The following is an 18,037-nucleotide window of genomic DNA, read 5'->3' as shown; positions in this document are numbered from 1 at the left end:
ATGAAGCTCCTACTTCTGTTGGTAGCTGTTGGGCTATGCTCAGCTCAGTACAATCCCAACACTAGACCAGGACGAACATCAATTGTCCACTTATTTGAGTGGAGATGGGATGACATTGCAGCAGAGTGTGAAAGATATTTGGCACCCAATGGATTTGGAGGAATCCAGGTAGGTAGACAACACCTCTAATATTAATCAGTATGAAATGTAACATGTTATGAATTTAACATAACAAAACTTTAGCAGGTGTGATCTTCTACAATAATGAAAATTATGTTAGGTTTATCATGGTGTTTGAACAGGGTCTATTCCACAGGACTAGAGCATAGCAAATGTGGTGCCAATATTCAAAACACTGCCAAAAAAAGATTAACCCCGTAACTATAGGTCTGTAAGTTTAACCTCTAATGTAAAACATATGACTTCATCCAGGGGCGTAGCTAGGGGGGGGGGCAGGCGGGGCATGTGCCCCGGGCGCAACCTGGAGGATACGGATAGGGGGCGCCAAAGAGCAGCTGATCGCTGCTGACAGGCGTCCTGTATGTGGGACACCTGTAGCAGCTTAGGAAGAGCCAGGACATTACGTTCTGACTGGGGTCTGTGACGGCCAGGGAGTGGACCAGTCCAGTCACCTGACCTCACGTCAGTGACATGAGGTCAGATGATTCAAGTCAGGGGACAGGTCCACTCCAGTGCTGCAGCCTTCCTGCAGCTGCCTGTGCTCTGTGCTCTGCCGAGAAGCAGAGAGGAAGCTCCGCCCACACACAGCCCGTCCTGACCTGTCAGCAAGGAGATATGGTGAGTGTCTGTGTGTGTAATGTGTGTTTGTAGTTTGTGTGTAGTGTGTAATGTGTGTCTCTGTGTTTGTATGTGTATATGTTACAGTGTGTGTGTGTGTGTGTGTGTGTGTGTCTCTGCATGTGTTTGTCTCTTACATCTACTACATTATCTGCACTCAGAGAGTTATCTCTGTGTTATCTGTGGTGTTACATAGGACTGCAGATAACACTACATTATCTGTACTCAGAGAGATATGACTGTGTTATCTGTGGTGTTACATAGGACTGCAGGGGACATCTACTACATTATCTGTACTGTGTGCTGAATTACAATCTCAGCTCTGCTACACAGTACAGATAATGTAGTAGATGTTACCTGCTGTCCTATGTAACACCACAGATAACAGTGATATCTTTCTGAGTACAGATCATGTAGTAGTGTTACCTGCAGTCCTATGTAACACCACAGTAACTCTGATTACAGATAATGTAGTAGCTGTTGCCTGTAGTCCTATGTAACACCACAGATACAATCTCAGCTCTGCTACAATGTGTTATCTGTGGTGTTACATAGGACTGCAGGCAACAGCTACTACATTATCTGTACTCAGAGAGTTATCACTATGGTATCTGTGGTGTTACATAGGACTGCAGGTAACACTACTATCTGTATTTAGAGAGTTATCACTGTGTTATCTGTGTTGTTACATAGGACTGCAGGTAACATCTACTACATTATCTATGCTGTGTACATATGTGCCTGTGTGCGTATATATGGGTCTTTTTGTGAATGTGTCTTTGTGCTTGTATATTTGTGCCTTTTATGTATTTGCATATGTTCCTGTCTGTGTATTTATCTGCCGGTGTGTGTGTGTGTGTGTGTGTGTGTGTGTATATGTCTGTATGTCTATATATTTACCTGTATGTATATGTTTCAGAATGTGTGTATGTATATTTGCCTGTATGTCTAAATATCTGTCTTTATGTATGTACAGTATATATGTTCCAGCGTGTCCATATATGTGGTTAATTTTTGGTTTGTGTAGGGGGCGGCAATAGAGAGTCCCGCACAGGGCGCCATCCAACCTAAGGCCGGCCCTGGCTGTCACCAACCCTAGTCAGAAGGAACTCCGCCTCTGCCTGCGCCGCATGACCACCTCGGCTCCTCCGGTAAGTTACACCAGGCAGAGCGGAGAGTGGTAGCGGTAGGCTACCGCTCACCGGTCTGTTCACAGTGTGGCGCTATTTAAAAGTGGTGGGAGTGTGGCGTTATTTAAAAGGGGGGGGGGAGTGTGGCGCTATTTACAAAGGGGCAGCGGGCTGTGTGTGGCACTATCTACAAGGGGGGCTGTGTGTGGCACTATTTACAAGGGGGGCTGTGTGTGGCACTATTTACAAGGGGGGCTGTGTGTGGCACTGTCTACAAGGGGGGCTGTGTGTGGCACTATTTACAAGGGGGGCTGTGTGTGGCACTATCTACAGGGGGCTCTGTGTGGCATTATCTACAAGAGAGGGGCTGTGTGTGACGCTATCTACAAGGGGGGCTGTGTGTGGCACTATTTAAAAGGGGGGCTGTGTGTGGCACTATCTACAGGGGGCTGTGTGTGGCACTATCTACAAGAGAGGGGCTGTGTGGTGCTATCTACAGGGGGCTGTGTGTGGCCTCTTTAATTTATTTTCTTTTAATTTATTTTTATATTAATTACATTATAGAACTATATCGCTTGTAAAATGTAGAAATGCTTTTATACTCAAGTTACATTAAAAAAATTGTGAACAAAAAATTACATCTCATTGACTGGTAGAGAAAGAAAACATGGCGAGGGGGAAGGAGATGTCGGGAAATAAGTTGGGGGGGGGGGGCGCCAATCTGAATCTTTGCCCCGGGTGCAGGAGAACCTACCTACGCCTCTGACTCCATCTAAACATGGGTGTATGAGGTATGGGCACTGTCAAAATAATCTGATCAGTTTCTATGAGGAGATACATTCTAGACTGGACCCAGATGAGTCATTGGATGTCATATGTCTTTTGATTTTTTTTTTAAAGCATTTCATGCTGAGCCACATGTGGTACAAAAAATGAGAATGCTGGGACAGGAAAAAAATGTGTGTAAGTGGGAAAGTAACTGGCTCAGTATTACAAAACAGAAGGTAAATAATAACTATACACACTCAGATTGGGTTACGAATACTAGAGGCGTACAACAGGGGTCAATGTATGGGCTTTATTGTCTTTAATATATTCATTTATGATCTTATAGAGGGATTGCATAGTTAAATATCAACTTTTGCAGATGATACTAAACTGTGTAAAGTAATTAACACAAATGAGGACAGTATTCTGATGAGAATGTACTGGATAACTGGTAGCTTTGGCAGAGAAGTGGTAAATGGAGTTTATCACCGATAAATGTAAGATTCTGCACTTGGGAAGGGAAAATACATGTCACCATCATTTACTAAATGTGAAAATACTGGGTAAAACAGAGAAGGAAAAGGTCTTAAGATGTCACGATCTGTGGGTATGTGGACCCACTCGGCCGTACCGCCGTAGCAGTATAGCAGCTGGCCAAACAGGGTACAAAGTCAATGTCTATAGTTCAGATAACGGTACGTGTGGTAATACAGACAGTAACGATGGTTTAGGCTCGGATGAAATTCTGGCAGCAGGCAGACAACAGGTGCGGTGAAACACAGCAGGTGTAGCAGGCGACACAACACGACTCCAACTCTGTACAGCACAGGAGCACGGGATACAGGATACAGGTAGCAGAAACGGGAACACTGGGAACTGGAGAACACTCAAGGGACCATTTGCAGAGACTGACACGGGTAGGTACAAACAACGCTCAGGAAATGAAGGAAAGGGCAGTGCCCTTCTTATAGTCCAGGGTGATCTGGGAGCAATCAGCTCAATCTCACACATGTGTGCGCTCTGGCTCTTTAAGGCTGGACTGAGCTTGCACGCGCACCCTAGTGGTCACTTCGGGACAGGACGGCCGCATGTGTTGGCATCTCTGGAGAGAAGGGCGATGGCAGGATGAAAAGAGTTTGTGGTCAGCGACCATGGATGTTACAGTATCCCCCTCTTACGCCCTCTCTTTTTGGGGCCAGAACGAGAGAGAAACTTCTTAATGAGAGTAGGAGCATTGAGCATTGAGATTCTCTTCTGGCTCCAAGGACCTCTCCCCTGGACCAAACCGCCTCCAATCTACTGAATAAAAGGTTCTTCCTCTTACTTTTTTGGTGTCCAGGATCTCCTTAACCTCAAATATCTCGGCAGAACCGCTGGGGGCAACTGCAGGGCTAAGAGATTTAGAGTAGCAGTTCGGAACCATAGGCTTCAGAAGAGATACGTGAAAGGAGTTCGGGATCAAGAGGGTAGCGGGCAGCCGAAGCTTATAAGAGACCGGGTTGATCCGCTGCAGGATCTCAAAGGGTCCGAGGAACTTGGGAGCGAATTTGCATGACGGCACCCTCAGCCGGATATTTCTTGAGGACAGCCAGACCCTGGTATCCAGAAGAAACTGAGGTGGCTCTCTTCTTCTCATATCTGCCTTTCGCTTCATGCAATTGACCGCCAGCAGAATAGAGGACCGGGTTTTCTGCCAGATCTGTAGAAAGTCCTGGAATTCAGAGTCAGCTGCAGGCACCTGTGACGAAGCATACACAGGGAGAGGAATATGTGGATGTTGGCCATAGACTATAAAAATGGTGTGGATGCGTTGGACTCACTTGTGTGGTTGTTATAGTAGATCTCGGCCCAAGGAAGAAGCTGCACCCAGTCATCCTGCCTAGACATAAAATGTCGTAAATAGTTCTCCATGATCTGATTGATCCTCTCAACTTGGCCATTGGACTGGGGATGGTAGGCTGAGGAAAAGTCCAACTTTATATCGAGGAGTTTACAGAGAGCGCTCCAGAACTTTGAAGTGAACTGAACCCCCTGATCAGACACGATATGCAGGGGTAAGCCGTGCAGGCAGAAGATGTGTTGGATGAAGAGGTTGGCCAGTCAAGAAGCAGAAGGTAGGCTGGTCAGCGGAACAAAAGGAGCCATCTTTAAGAATCGGTTCACCACCACCCAGACCATACTGCATCCAACAGATCCCTGACGAAGCCCATTGCAATATGCTGCCAGGGAGCATTTGGCACAGGCAGCGGATGGAGGAGACCAGTCGGTTTGGAGTGAGCAACTATGTTTGCTGCGCACACCATGCAGGAGGAAACAAAGTCCATGATGTTTTTGGGCAGCGTGGGCCACCAGACGTGATGGGAAATCAGGTCTCGGATCTTACGGACACCCGCGTGACCTGCCAGTCTAGAGCTGTGTCCCCAGCGGAGGATTCTTTTTCTGTCTGCTAGACGCACAAAAGTGGGAGGGATGTCTCTAACTTGCAGAGGGTTGACAGAGATCATGCAGGATGGGTCAATAATATTTTGTGGAGACTCCATGGTGTCTCAAATGACCTGGACAAGGCATCGGCGCCCTCTAGTAGGTGTCTCCACTCCTTCAGAGTCAGTTTGATGGCCAGTAACTCCCCATCCCCAATCGAGCCGATGTGAAATAATGTTCAATGCCTGGAGGAGTTAGTCCAGTCGAGACCGGAGGTCTAGCACATCCGCCCACATCACTAGTGACATCGTCATGGTCTTGGATTGACCAGCGGGGTCCATGGCAGTAGCGTACTGTCACAATCTGTGGGTATGCGGACCCATTGGGCCGTACCACCGTAGCGGTATAGCAGCTGGTACAAAGTCAATGTCTATAGTTCGGATAAAGGTACCTGTGGCAATACAGACAGTAATTTAGGCTTGTATGGAACTCTGGCAGCAGGCAGACAGCAGGCAGACAAAAGCAGGCAGACAACAGGTGCGGTTAAACACAGTGGGTGTAGCAGGCGACACAGCACGACTCCAACTCTGTACAGCACAAGAACACGGAAGCATGAGATACAGGATACAGGTAGCAGGAACGGGAACACTGGGAACTGGAGAACACTCAAGGGACCATTTGCAGAGACTGACTCGGGTAGGTACAAACAATGCTCAGGCAATGAAGGAAGTGGCAGGGCCTTTCTTATAGTCCAGGGTGATCTGGGAGCAATCAGCTCAATCTCACACATGTGTGCGCTCTGGCTCTTTAAGGCTAGACTGTACTCGCGCAAGCACCCTAGTGGTCACTGCGGGACAGGATGGCCACATGTGCTGGCATCTCTGGAGAGAAGGGTGTCGGCAGGATGAGAATAGTTTGTGGTCAGCGACCGTGGACGTTACATAAGAATTTTAGTTAACAGTAAAACTTAAATTGGTTTTCCCATCAGAGACATTTATGACATATCCACAGGATATGTCATAAATTTCAGATATATGCGGGTCCCATCACTGGGACCCGCACCTATCTCTAGAACGGGGCCCCTAAACACTGTTCTACCACTGTTCTGTGTTTTGGCTGACGCATGTGATTCCTGACCATGAATTATGGCATGCTATAATGCTTCCGTAACTGCCATTCACTACCTTGGGAGTTACGGAAACAGAGTAGCTCAGCGAGCTAGGCTGGTTCCGTAACTCATGATCAGCCACAACTCAGAGCAGTAGAATGGGGTTTAGGGGGCCCCGTTCTAGAGATAGGTGCATGTCCCAGAGGTGGGACCCACATCTATCTGACATTCATGACATATCCTGTGGATATTACAAGAAGAAACCACGGCACTCAGCTGGCAGGTGCACAGGTAGGTTCCAATCCATGTAATATAGAAGAAGACCCGGCACTCAATAATGTTTTGTTGATAGAACAATTTTTTAATAGCAATCTACAGCACAAAATAATGTAACGTTTCGGTCAAGTATAGACCTTTATCAAACCAGTCAGATTGCGTATATGATAGAGAAGGACTGGCGGCGTACGTCGCAGCATAGTGTTGTGTTCTTCTGATTATTTCTATTTGCTTATCTTTCATAGGCAATCCGACGGTTTGATAAAGGTCTATTCTTGACGGAAATCTTACATTATTTTGAGCTGTGGATTGCTATTAAAAAATTGTTCCATCTATGAAACATTATTAAGTGTCGAGTCTTTTTCTACTGTATGTATAAATACATCAAAGGTCAATACAGAGATCTGTGTAATGATCTATTTATACCCAGGACTGTAACTATAACAAAGGGGACATCCTCTACGTCTAGAGGAAAGAAGGTTTCTACAATAACATAGAAAGGGGTTCTTTAATGTAAGAGCAGTGAGACTATGGAACTATCAGCCAGAGGAAGTTGTCATGGGGAATTTATAATAGAGTTCAATAGAAGCCCGAATGTCTTTCTTGAATATAACAATGTTAAAAGTTTTGGTTACTAGATTACTGGAAATGGAGTGCTGATCAAGGGATTTTTTTCTGATCATAGGCGTAGCTAGGTTTTCCTGCCCCTGGGCAAGATTCAATTTAGTGCCTTATCCCCATCTGAAACGTAACTACCTTTGCCACTCCCCGTCCACCAAATCAGTAAATGTAATATTACCTTTTTTATACATTGTTTTATTTACACCTATTTGTGTGAACTGGTTTAAAAGGGATAACTATTTTATGACTATTCTAAAAGTAATGGGAAACACTTGGTCCTGCGTCAGATTCATCAACAGGCCACATCTTGTTGATGAGTTTGGCCCATGCTGCACAGGGAGAGACACTGTTGCACTGCATTGTATGATTGTACTAACCCCTTAAGGGCACGTCCAGACGTGGCAGAGTTTTTCCGCTGCAAATGTTGGTGCAGATTTGGGGCATTTACGCAACGAATTCCGCACTGCAGCCTATGGTCCGCAGCAGAGTTTTCCGCAATGTCTGAACTAACTTGCCTAAAAATTTATTGAAACAACTGTAAAAAACGGCCGCTGGAGAATTCCACTGCGGACTTACACAGAAATTCCGCCACGTCTGGACGTGTACTAAGGATGCTACGGGGCCTGGAAGATGCAGCGTTTATTTTTGTTTTTGCATCACTGCTTTCTGATTTTTAATAGAACTACACGTCGTTCCAAATTATTATGCAAATGTTATTTTTCGCTGATTTTCCCAAATAGTCGATGCAAATGACAGTCAGTATAATCTTCAAGCCATCAACCATTGGAGTATACTGCAAATTTTATTGAACAAATCTCCTAATGATAACAGATTTTTTTTTTTACAAGTAAAAAACTCAAAATGCACTGTTTCAAATTATTATGCACAACAGAGATCAAAACATTTTAAAGGTTGTAAAGAGAAGTAAAATGGTAATTTGTTGAATTTGTAGCATCAGGAGGTCATATTTACAGAAATCAAAAGCTCTTTCAATCAAAAAAACCTTAACAGGCCAAGTTGCATGTTAACATAGGACCCCTTCTTTGATATCACCTTCACAATTCTTGCATCCATTGAATTTGTGAGTATTTGGACAGTTTCTGCTTGAATATCTTTGCAGGATGTAAGAATAGCCTCCCAGAGCTTTTGTTTTGATGTGAACTGCCTCCCACCCTCATAGATATTTTGCTTGAGGATGCTCCAAAGGTTCTCAATAGGGTTGAGGTCAGGGGAACATGGGGGCCACACCATGAGTTTCTCTCCTTTTATGTCCATAGCAGCCAATGACACAGATGTATTCTTTGCAGCATGAGATGGTGCATTGTCATGCATGAAGATAATTTTGCTACGGAAGGCACGGTTCTTCTTTTTGTACCACGGAAGAAAATGGTCAGTCATAAACTCTACATACTTTGCAGAGGTCATTTTCACACCGTCAGGGACCCTAAAGGGGCCTACCAGCTCTCTCCCCATGATTCCAGCCCAAAACATGACTCCGCCACCTCCTTGCTGATGTCGCAGCCTTGTTGGGACATGGTGGCCATTCACCAACCATCCACTACTCCATCCATCTGGACCATCCAGGGTTGCACGGCACTCATCAGTAAACAACACGGTTTGAAAATTAGTCTTCATGTATTTCTGAGCCCACTGCAACCATTTCTGCTTGTGAGCATTGTTTAGGGGTGGCCGAATAATAGCTTTATGCACACTTACAAACCTCTGGAGGATCCTACACCTTGAGGTTCGCGGGACTCCAGAGGCACCAGCGGTTTCAAATACCTGTTGTTAGGGATCTGCCAGGTACTACGTCTAGGTATACTCCTGGGATTAATCAATCCACACCTGAGGCCAGACCTGTTCGACTGACACCATCTCCCACCAACCAGGGTGGCAGGCTCAGGAGTGGGAGAGCCTATCGCGGCCTGGTCAGTCGGAGTTAGCTCCGCCCCCTGTCCTTTATTACCTGCTGTGTTCTCCTCCTCAGTGCTTGTAATTCTTCTGGATTCCTGGCCCCACTGCTGCTTGCTCCAGCCTGCTTCTGCCGTGCTTCTGCCTTGCTGCTGTTCTGCTTAACCCGCTTTGCTTTGCCTCCGGCTTGCTTCCTCCTCCGTGCTCACTTGGGTATACTCCACTTCATCATTGGTCCTGACAACTCATTCTCCGCTCGTTTCCTCGCGGCGTTCCGTGGGCTACTGCCCCTTCCCTTGCGTGTTCCCTGTTTGTTCTCCCGTGCACTTAGACAGCGTAGGGACCGCCGCCCAGTTGTACCCCGTCGCCTAGGGCGGGTCGTTGCAAGTAGGCAGGGACAGGGCGGTGGGCAGATTAGGGCTCACTTTCCCTTCACCTCCTTCCTGCCATTACACCTGTTTGCTGCTTTGCAATGGCATTTTAGCAGCTGCTCTCCTAATCCTATTAATTTGTCTGGCAGAAACCTTCCTCATTATGCCTTTATCTGAACGAACCCATCTGTGCTCTGAATCAGCCACAAATCTTTTCACAGTACGATGATCACGCTTAAGTTTTCTTGAAATATCCAATGTTTTCATACCTAAGTATTGCACTATTTCACGCTTTTCGGCAGCAGAGAGATCCTTTTTCTTTTCCATGTTGCTTGAAACCTGTGGCCTGCTTAATAATGTGGAACGTCCTTCTTAAGTAGTTTTCCTTTGATTGGTCACACCTGGAAAACGAATTATTACAGGTGTCTGAGATTGATTACAATGATCCAAAGAGCCCTAAAACACAATACCATCCATGAGTTTAATTGAAAAACTAATAATTAAATGTTTATGACACTTAAATCCAATGTGCATAATAATTTGGAACACGGTGTATTTTGGTGTACATATAATGTATCGAAAACATTTTATAATGTATTTGTTTGGGGGGGGGATAGTTTATTCTTTTAGTTTTAGTTACTTAAGTTTTTTAACTTTTTAGTACTTTTGCACAATAAATACATTTTTAAAAAGTTAATTTGTTTTTGGGTGTCGCCATATTCTCAAAGTCATAACTTTTTATTTTTCCGTCGACAGAGCTGTGTAAGTGCTTGATTTTTTTAGGATGGGTTAAAATTTTCGTTGGTATTATTTTTGGCTACATACCACTTTTTGATCACTTTTTATTCAGTTTTTTGGGAGGCAGAATGAAAAAAATATAACCAATTAAACTGACATCGACCATAAAGAGCCATGACTGCTGACACTGGCCAGGACTGTTGCGGGGGCTGCATCAGCCAGTAAATATAATCTCTGACCGTATTCTAATTAACAAGACCTGTGCACGATACTCGCTTGTCGGCTCTCCATGCCCGATATTAGGTCCGGCAGGAGAGTTTGCCTGCACTACGCTTTTAATAAATCTCCCTTTCTGTGTATCATTGGAGGTACAGCATCCCCAAAATATATTTAATCTGGAGTGGTTTTTTTTTCAGTAAGAGACATAGGGTGTTTAACTTTATCACTTGCTTACAGGGCCAGGGAGCGGGCAGCCAGGCAGGTCAAGCAGGAGGTCCACAGCAGGGTGAGGATACACTAGGTCAGGTCCAGGAAGACTAAGGCAGCAGCATATGCGCTCTTTGTGCCGGGCGTGGGCGGCTCTGTTTGTCTGTGGCTGTCCCACCATTCAGCTATTCTCTTTCGCTAACAGAGGTGCTCTAGTTTCCCAGAGAGCATTAGTGGAAGAAAACAGCTAAACGCTGCGGCAGCCGCCCAGCAAACAGAGCTGCGAGCTGCAGAGCGCATTTGTCAGTGAGTTCAATAAAACAGCAGCTAATTGGTGCTGACAGAGACACTCTGTGTGCCACCACCTCTGTGTTAGTGGGACTAGGCAGTGGCGTGGCTGAAAGTGAAAACCACTCTTCTTGTGGTCCGGTGCCGATGTGGATTGAAAGAGTTAGTAAACGCTACAACATTTTTTATACGACAAGATGCCAATAACTTCACTGCTGTTGTATAAACATACTGTAGCTTAATTTTGGACAGCAGAAAGTTGCTTAATTCCATTAGTAAACCCACCACACTACGTATCCAATCATTTACTTGTTTGTTTATGCATTTTGTAGATTTCCCCACCAAATGAGAATATCATTGTCAGCAATCCATGGAGACCTTGGTATGAAAGGTACCAGCCTATCAGCTACAAACTCTGCTCTCGCTCTGGTAATGAGCAACAATTCAGAGACATGGTGACCAGATGTAACAATGTTGGGGTAAGTGTGAATATTATAGAGTAATCAATGAAGATACAATTAAGAACATGTAATATTACAGTACTGTCAGTTTTCTAATCCTTTGCATCTAATAAGCATAGTCCTATTTGGCTTTATAAAAAATCTGGCCCAACTCCTGAAGCTTCTCAGAATCTATAGAATCATTTAAAATAAATAAAGACTGATTACAACATCCTTGAATCTGGTATTCATCATATGCATTTTTTACTGTTCAAATTTATGACTTTACCTTTCAACCTTTGCTTTTCTGCTATATTATTAAAGTACTTTCTTCTCGTTTCTTAGGTATATATCTATGTAGATGCCATCATAAATCACATGTGTGGCTCTGGAGGTGGTGCCGGTACTCATTCTACTTGTGGCAGCAATTTCAATGCTGGGGCAAGAGATTTCCCTGCTGTGTCATATTCCAGCTGGGACTTTAACGATGGCAAGTGCAAGACTGGCAGTGGAGAAATTGAGAGCTATAATGATATTTATCAGGTATACAACTGACACATGTTAGTGTACATAAGAAAGGATTGGCAATTATTATTGTGGATGAAAGCATCTATTTTCCCTTCATAGGTCAGAGACTGCCGTCTGGTTGGCCTCCTGGACCTTGCCTTGGAGAAGGACTATGTCCGTGGGAAGATCGCAGGATTTTTGAACAATCTTATTGACATCGGTGTAGCTGGCTTTAGATTTGATGCTGCCAAACACATGTGGCCTGGAGACATCAAGGCTATCACAGACAGACTGAACAATCTCAACACAAGATGGTTTGCTGGGGGAGCCAGACCCTTTATCTTCCAGGAGGTCATGTATTTACTTCACATCTGATTTTCCCCAATGTTACAATTTTAAATTTATCATTTCCAGAAGAAATTATTTAACTCATAGGAGGGAATTTTTCAAAGGTTTTATGCCTTTTTTCTGGCGTGGAAAAGTCGCAAATGCACCAAAAGTCACAATTTGCGCAAAAATGTAAATTTTTGATGCATTTACGCCACTATAGCGAAAAGTGGACAGGGCTTAGTGGAAGGAACGGTGCCACTGCAGCCCGAAACATTTACTATCATTTATGCCAGGAACTAGCATAAATTATAGGGAAAATCTACGCCAGCCCGTACCTGGCATTGTTTTCTCTTTCTGGTGCACGGAATGCAGAAGATGCAACACATTTATTAAGAGGTGTGTGCTTCTTAATAATTTAGCTGCATCTTACTCCTGTGGACTTCATACTAACAGTGGCGTATAAAATGGCATAGTAAATCTGCCCTATAGGGTTTCCACACAATAATTTGACATATTTGAATAATTTTTTTTTATTTTTGTGACATGTAGAGCTGTTTTTTCATACTATCTTTATAGCATTTTATTTTTGTGGTAAATTATGCATAACATACAAACAAAAATGACATTTATTTTAATCTACTGTATGTTTCTTAAATTTGTAATTTTGCAAATTCACACTAAATTTAATTATTCAAATGTTTGCTTATTAGGGCAGGATATGTGTACAGTGTGGGTTGGTGTTGTTGTTTGTATTGTGTGTTTTCGGTTTAACAAACTGTTATTTTTTTTTTATATAATATGTCATCTAAGGGTCAGTTCACCAAAAAATGCCCCAAATCACCCTTCATTACTATTAATGGGAGGCAGGGAAATGTTTTTTTCCCTGGCGGCTCTAGGCCGCTCGAGGAAAAAAAAAGCATCATGCTCTGTCTTTGAGCGGTTTACACCTCTGACCTTCCATTGAAATCAACGGGAGGCAAAAATAACCACGGCACTCGTTTTAAGCATTTTTTCCCCATGTTTTTTGCATTCGATTTAACGTCAGCAGGAAAAAAAATGCTGCAATAAATGTGGAAATAAAGTGTCAAAACAATGCTGGCGATTTAAAATCTGCCTCAAAATTCCTCAAGGGATTTTGAGGCAGATTTTTTCTGCCTGCAAAAAACTGTTTGTGAACTGGGCCTTATAGATCATTAAAGACCTCCGACGAACATTCTGAATTTATATTTATTTTTAAAATGTCGTTTTCCACTGTAACTGGGGCTTCCACAGGAGGAGATCCGCAATTAAGTGATCGGTTATATAATTGCCAGGCACTGCCGCTGACTTATACCAATAAAAAAATATATTCTTATCAGAATCATGTTACAATATACAGAAAACTTAATTAAATCAAAAGTATATTTATATTTAGAATTGGAAGGAACATTGTGAAATATGCCAATTTTATTTTGCAACAACTATCTACTGAAGATATTAAACATTTTAATAATTTTGTTTTCAATTTGTTGAAGAGAGTATTTAAAAGATTAAATATGTATTTAAACTTGTTTGTCATATCTTCATGGTGTAGGTCATAGATCTTGGTGGTGAATCCATTTCATCCAGTGAATACTTTGGAATTGGAAGAGTTACAGAATTTAAATATGGAGCCAAACTTGGAACAGTTATCCGCAAGTGGAATGGTGAGAAGATGTCTTATTTGAAGTAAGTTGTAAAATGAATCAGCAGAATTAACACTGGAAGCGATAGAGAGTTTCATTATTTGTTCTGATAGATAAATTACATCTTATTTTCAATTACATTAAAAAAAGGATAACAAAGCACTGCAGAATTACACAGTTGAGTCACATTATTATGACCACCTCCTACTTTAGATGTCGGCAGAGCGTAGCCCATGAAGGAAGTGATGTGTCTGGCTTGGTGGGTATATAAGGTGTGTGATAGGCTGTCTGAACACATATCACTCGTTGTTGCTATGGGTAAAAGGGGCGATTTATCAGAGTTGCAAAAAGGGATGATTATTGGCTTTCGGGCCAAGGGTGGCAGTATTTCTCAAACACCGCAGTTTGTGAACTGTTCACGTGCTGCTGTCGTGGAAGTGTATCATGAGTGGACAAATGGCACCATTGGAAATAATCGACGTGGAAATGTTGGAGCACCACTTGCCATTCACGTGAGAGGTGAACGTCGGCTACGAAGATGCGCGAGGGCCGAACGACACGCTACAGTGGCGCAGCTCACCGTAATAATCAACCAGGGGGTTACCAGCGTCGGCAGCGTTATGGTCTGAGAAATTTTTTCATGGCATTCCCTGGGCCAACTAATCCATGTGGAAGACACTCTGAACCCATTTGGGTATGAACCCATTGTTGCAGATCACGTCCACCCATACATGCGTTTTGTCTTTCCTGGGGCAGATGGAATCTTCCAGCAAGACAATGTGACATGTCACGTGGCTATAAATGTCCGACAGTGGTTGGAAGAGCACGACCAAGACTTCAAAGTACTTCCCTGGCCCCCTAATTCACCAGACTTGAACCCAATTGAGCATCTGTGGGACCACCTCAATCATCTTGTTCCCCCACGCACCCTCCAGCAAATGTGGGATGCACTACAGTCAGCAAGGCCCCAGATACACGAGACAACCTACCAGCACCTTATTGAGTCACTCCCAATCCGTCTAGCTGCTGTCCGTGCTGCACATGGCGGTTACTCTGGATATTAGCAGTTGGTCATAATAATGTGACTCGATTGTGTGTATATATATATATATATATATATATATACATACATAGATATAGTCCCTCTTAAGTAGATTTTTGAGGCATCAATTAATGTTTTTACTTAAAATTCAGATAGCTATAATTTGAATACAATATTATTGCCACATCATTTTATTTCCCCTCTAGGAACTGGGGAGAAGGATGGGGTTTCATGCCTTCCGACAGAGCCTTGGTCTTTGTAGACAACCACGATAACCAGAGAGGACATGGTGCAGGAGGAGCCTCTATCCTTACCTTCTTTGATGCTCGGTAATGTTACTTAAAAAAAAAAAAATAAAAAAAAAATCGAAAACATTATATTGATATTAATTATATTAATTCATAGCCATTTATTACCCTTAACAAAATTGGTTTCATTCTATCTCTACAGTCTCTATAAGATGGGACTTGGCTTTATGTTGGCTCATCCCTATGGATTCACACGTATCATGTCCAGTTTCAGATGGCCAAGAAACTGGGTCAATGGCAAGGTACGATTACTTGAAGTGTAGGTCAATGTTATCCCCTATTAGAAAATAATTGAAAACAGCTACTATTTTTATAGGATGTCAATGACTGGATTGGACCACCAAGCCACTCTGATGGTTCCACCAAAGCTGTCAGTATCAATGCTGATAGCACTTGTGGTAATGACTGGGTCTGTGAGCATAGATGGCGCCAGATTAAGTAAGTTGTAAAGTAACTCCAAAACATTATTTAAAAAAATCTAAATGTGTTTTTCTCTCTCCTAAATTATCATAAAAAATTCACCTACTAATAATAATGTGCTTTATTTTGTACACAAATGTAATTTTTTTTAAAAGCCTATGGATAATGTTTATTATAATTTAGCTATTCTAAGTGATAGCAGAAAATGTGTCACAAGCAGCATCATACTGAATGTAATGATTCTGATGTTTTCTGTTCAGGAACATGGCTATTTTCCGTAATGTGGTAGATTGGCAGCCCTTCTCCAACTGGTGGGACAATGGAAGCAATCAGGTGGCATTTGGACGTGGAAACAGAGGATTTATTGTCTTTAACAATGATGACTGGTAAGAGTCTTGTTTGCTTCTACATAAAATGTTATATATTAATCACATTTATTTATTTAGTTATGATGGAAAACATTTCTGTAAGTGAAAACAACAATTCTCTTTAATACCATGAAATACGTAAACCCAAGTCTAGCTGAATTCTGTTTAGTTCATTTATGTATGATCCTATGATGATGTCCTAGGACTTGATGCCTTATTAAATATAGGCACCATCTCCAGAATGCATCTAACATGTGCAAGAAAGTCATAGATCCTCAATAACTTATCAGGTAAGTAGATTTCTTATCACATACTCAACACTTATTTTGCATATTTCAGGAACATGGATGTCACACTGTACACTGGTCTCCCAGCTGGAACCTACTGTGATGTGATCTCTGGACAAAAGGAGGGTGGTCGCTGCACTGGTAGACAGATCACTGTAGACAACAATGGCTCTGCTCGCTTCCAGATCAGCAACAATGATGAAGATCCCTTCGCAGCCATTCATGCTGAATCCAAATTGTAACATTTCTCATTTAAAAAAAATGCATTCCTTCAATACCACATGTTGTAAAGTGACCTCCGTGTTCTGGAGAAACTTGTGTCTACATTTGCATAAATTCAGGTCTTTAGAACATCGATTTACTTCATGTTGAGTAGAATGTCCTATCACTCCATCTGTATGGTTGTTTATCCTGTTCATATTTTCATTACTAAATAAAGTAATATTAAGCTAGACTCAAGTGTATTAATGGTATCAGAATTGTCAATGGGTTAAATTTTAAATGGGTTTTCTAACTAATCAAAATGAATAGACTTCCCCATTTCAAAATATGTTACCCTTTGTCTAAGGCCCCCACGGAGCGGCATTGATGATGCGTGCAAAAACTGTGCTGGCATGGTTGTCAAATTGCTTGTTAATGGCCACGCGGTGTTGTGGTTAAAACTGCTGATTTCCTGCAAAGTCGTGCGGCCATAAGGGTCTATTAATTAACATGTAGACAGCAGTTTTACCCACAAAACCACACAGCCACTTACAAGCAATTTGACAACCGTGCCGAACAGAGTGCCGACGTGTTTTTCAACCGCATTGCAGCCAGGTCATTGCCTCTCTGTGGGGTCTTACCCAATGAAAAACGGATTATTTGCTCCAACCTTATCTGAAACGAGCCTTCTTAAAGGGAACCTGTTACCAGCATTTCACCTATTGAACTTTACTTATCCCTCACTGGCCGCTGCTATAAAAAGTTAATTGCCGTTATCCCCGCTCCTAAACTCCTCTTCCGACTGTAAATATCGGTCTGCAAACGTTTTGCGCCTTTTATCGTAATTATGCGGTGTCCCTTTGTGCGCACACACCAAAAGAGGACATCAATGCACAAGCGCAGGATTTTGTGTACTGGGGGAAGGCGAGGAGCTGTCAATCAAAAGTAAGGAGGCGGATTAAACTTGGAAAGACTTGAGGAATGAAGATATGACTCTTTCCAAACGAAGATTTGACTCTTTTCAAATGAAGATCTGACTCTTTTATTCTCATTAGCATATAGTGTGGAAACACTAAAAAGCTAAATACTAAAGCTACAGAGCCGACTAAGAAGATAATTATAGGTTATATAGAAATTATTTTTCACCCACTACCTCCAGGTATAGTCGGTTTAATAGGTAAAATGCTGGTGACAGGTTCCCTTTAAGTTTTTTACTCTACGCACCACATATACAAATGTATAAATGCTGTAAATAGCACAGGCCTGTGACCACTATACAATACTCTTGTATTAAGTGTTTGTGCATTTTAGTAGACTGTGCCCCAATTCCTGGACTCAAATGGTATATTCAACCAATATTGATTCTGTAGTGTGCTTAGTCTATAATTTTCTTGTTTTATGCAAAATGTCCAATTTATGACACTCTGGGGATTTACAAAAGAGCATTCTAGGGATTTACAAAAGCAATATAGCAAATAGTTTAATAAAATATTTTGTTTTGAACTTTTTTTAAATATATTTGGTGACATGTTCCCAATGTAGGACCTATGTTAGCAGAAACCGTCTATATAGTTTTTGCATGCCTAGTGTCGACTTATCTGAGGCATCTTCCTT

At 42.5% G+C, this 18,037-nt stretch overlaps 1 protein-coding gene across 1 annotated transcript; it reads left to right on the top strand.

Moving 5' to 3' along the window:
* LOC142657185 (pancreatic alpha-amylase-like) lies at positions 1-16,630 on the top strand. The gene is made up of 10 exons (XM_075832232.1): positions 1-168; positions 11,189-11,335; positions 11,642-11,839; positions 11,924-12,154; positions 13,707-13,840; positions 15,046-15,168; positions 15,290-15,389; positions 15,464-15,585; positions 15,828-15,953; positions 16,275-16,630. The coding sequence occupies exons 1-10, from the start codon at positions 1-3 to the stop codon at positions 16,462-16,464; spliced, it is 1,539 nt and encodes a 512-aa protein (XP_075688347.1). The 3' UTR covers positions 16,465-16,630.
* The last annotated feature ends 1,407 nt before the right edge of the window (positions 16,631-18,037 follow it).

This window comes from Rhinoderma darwinii, chromosome 7 (assembly GCF_050947455.1).
Source record: "Rhinoderma darwinii isolate aRhiDar2 chromosome 7, aRhiDar2.hap1, whole genome shotgun sequence".
Lineage (NCBI taxonomy): Eukaryota > Metazoa > Chordata > Amphibia > Anura > Rhinodermatidae > Rhinoderma > Rhinoderma darwinii.
This window is presented reverse-complemented; position numbering and strand designations above follow the sequence as displayed.

Coding starts and splice junctions, on each gene's coding strand:
- LOC142657185 (XM_075832232.1), top strand. CDS start 1: ATGAAGCTCCTACTTCTGTTGGTAGCTGTTGGGCTATGCTCAGCTCAG. Junction 15,390..15,463: donor GAAACTGGGTCAATGGCAAG/GTACGATTACTT, acceptor CTATTTTTATAG/GATGTCAATGACTGGATTGG. Junction 15,586..15,827: donor CATAGATGGCGCCAGATTAA/GTAAGTTGTAAA, acceptor TTTTCTGTTCAG/GAACATGGCTATTTTCCGTA.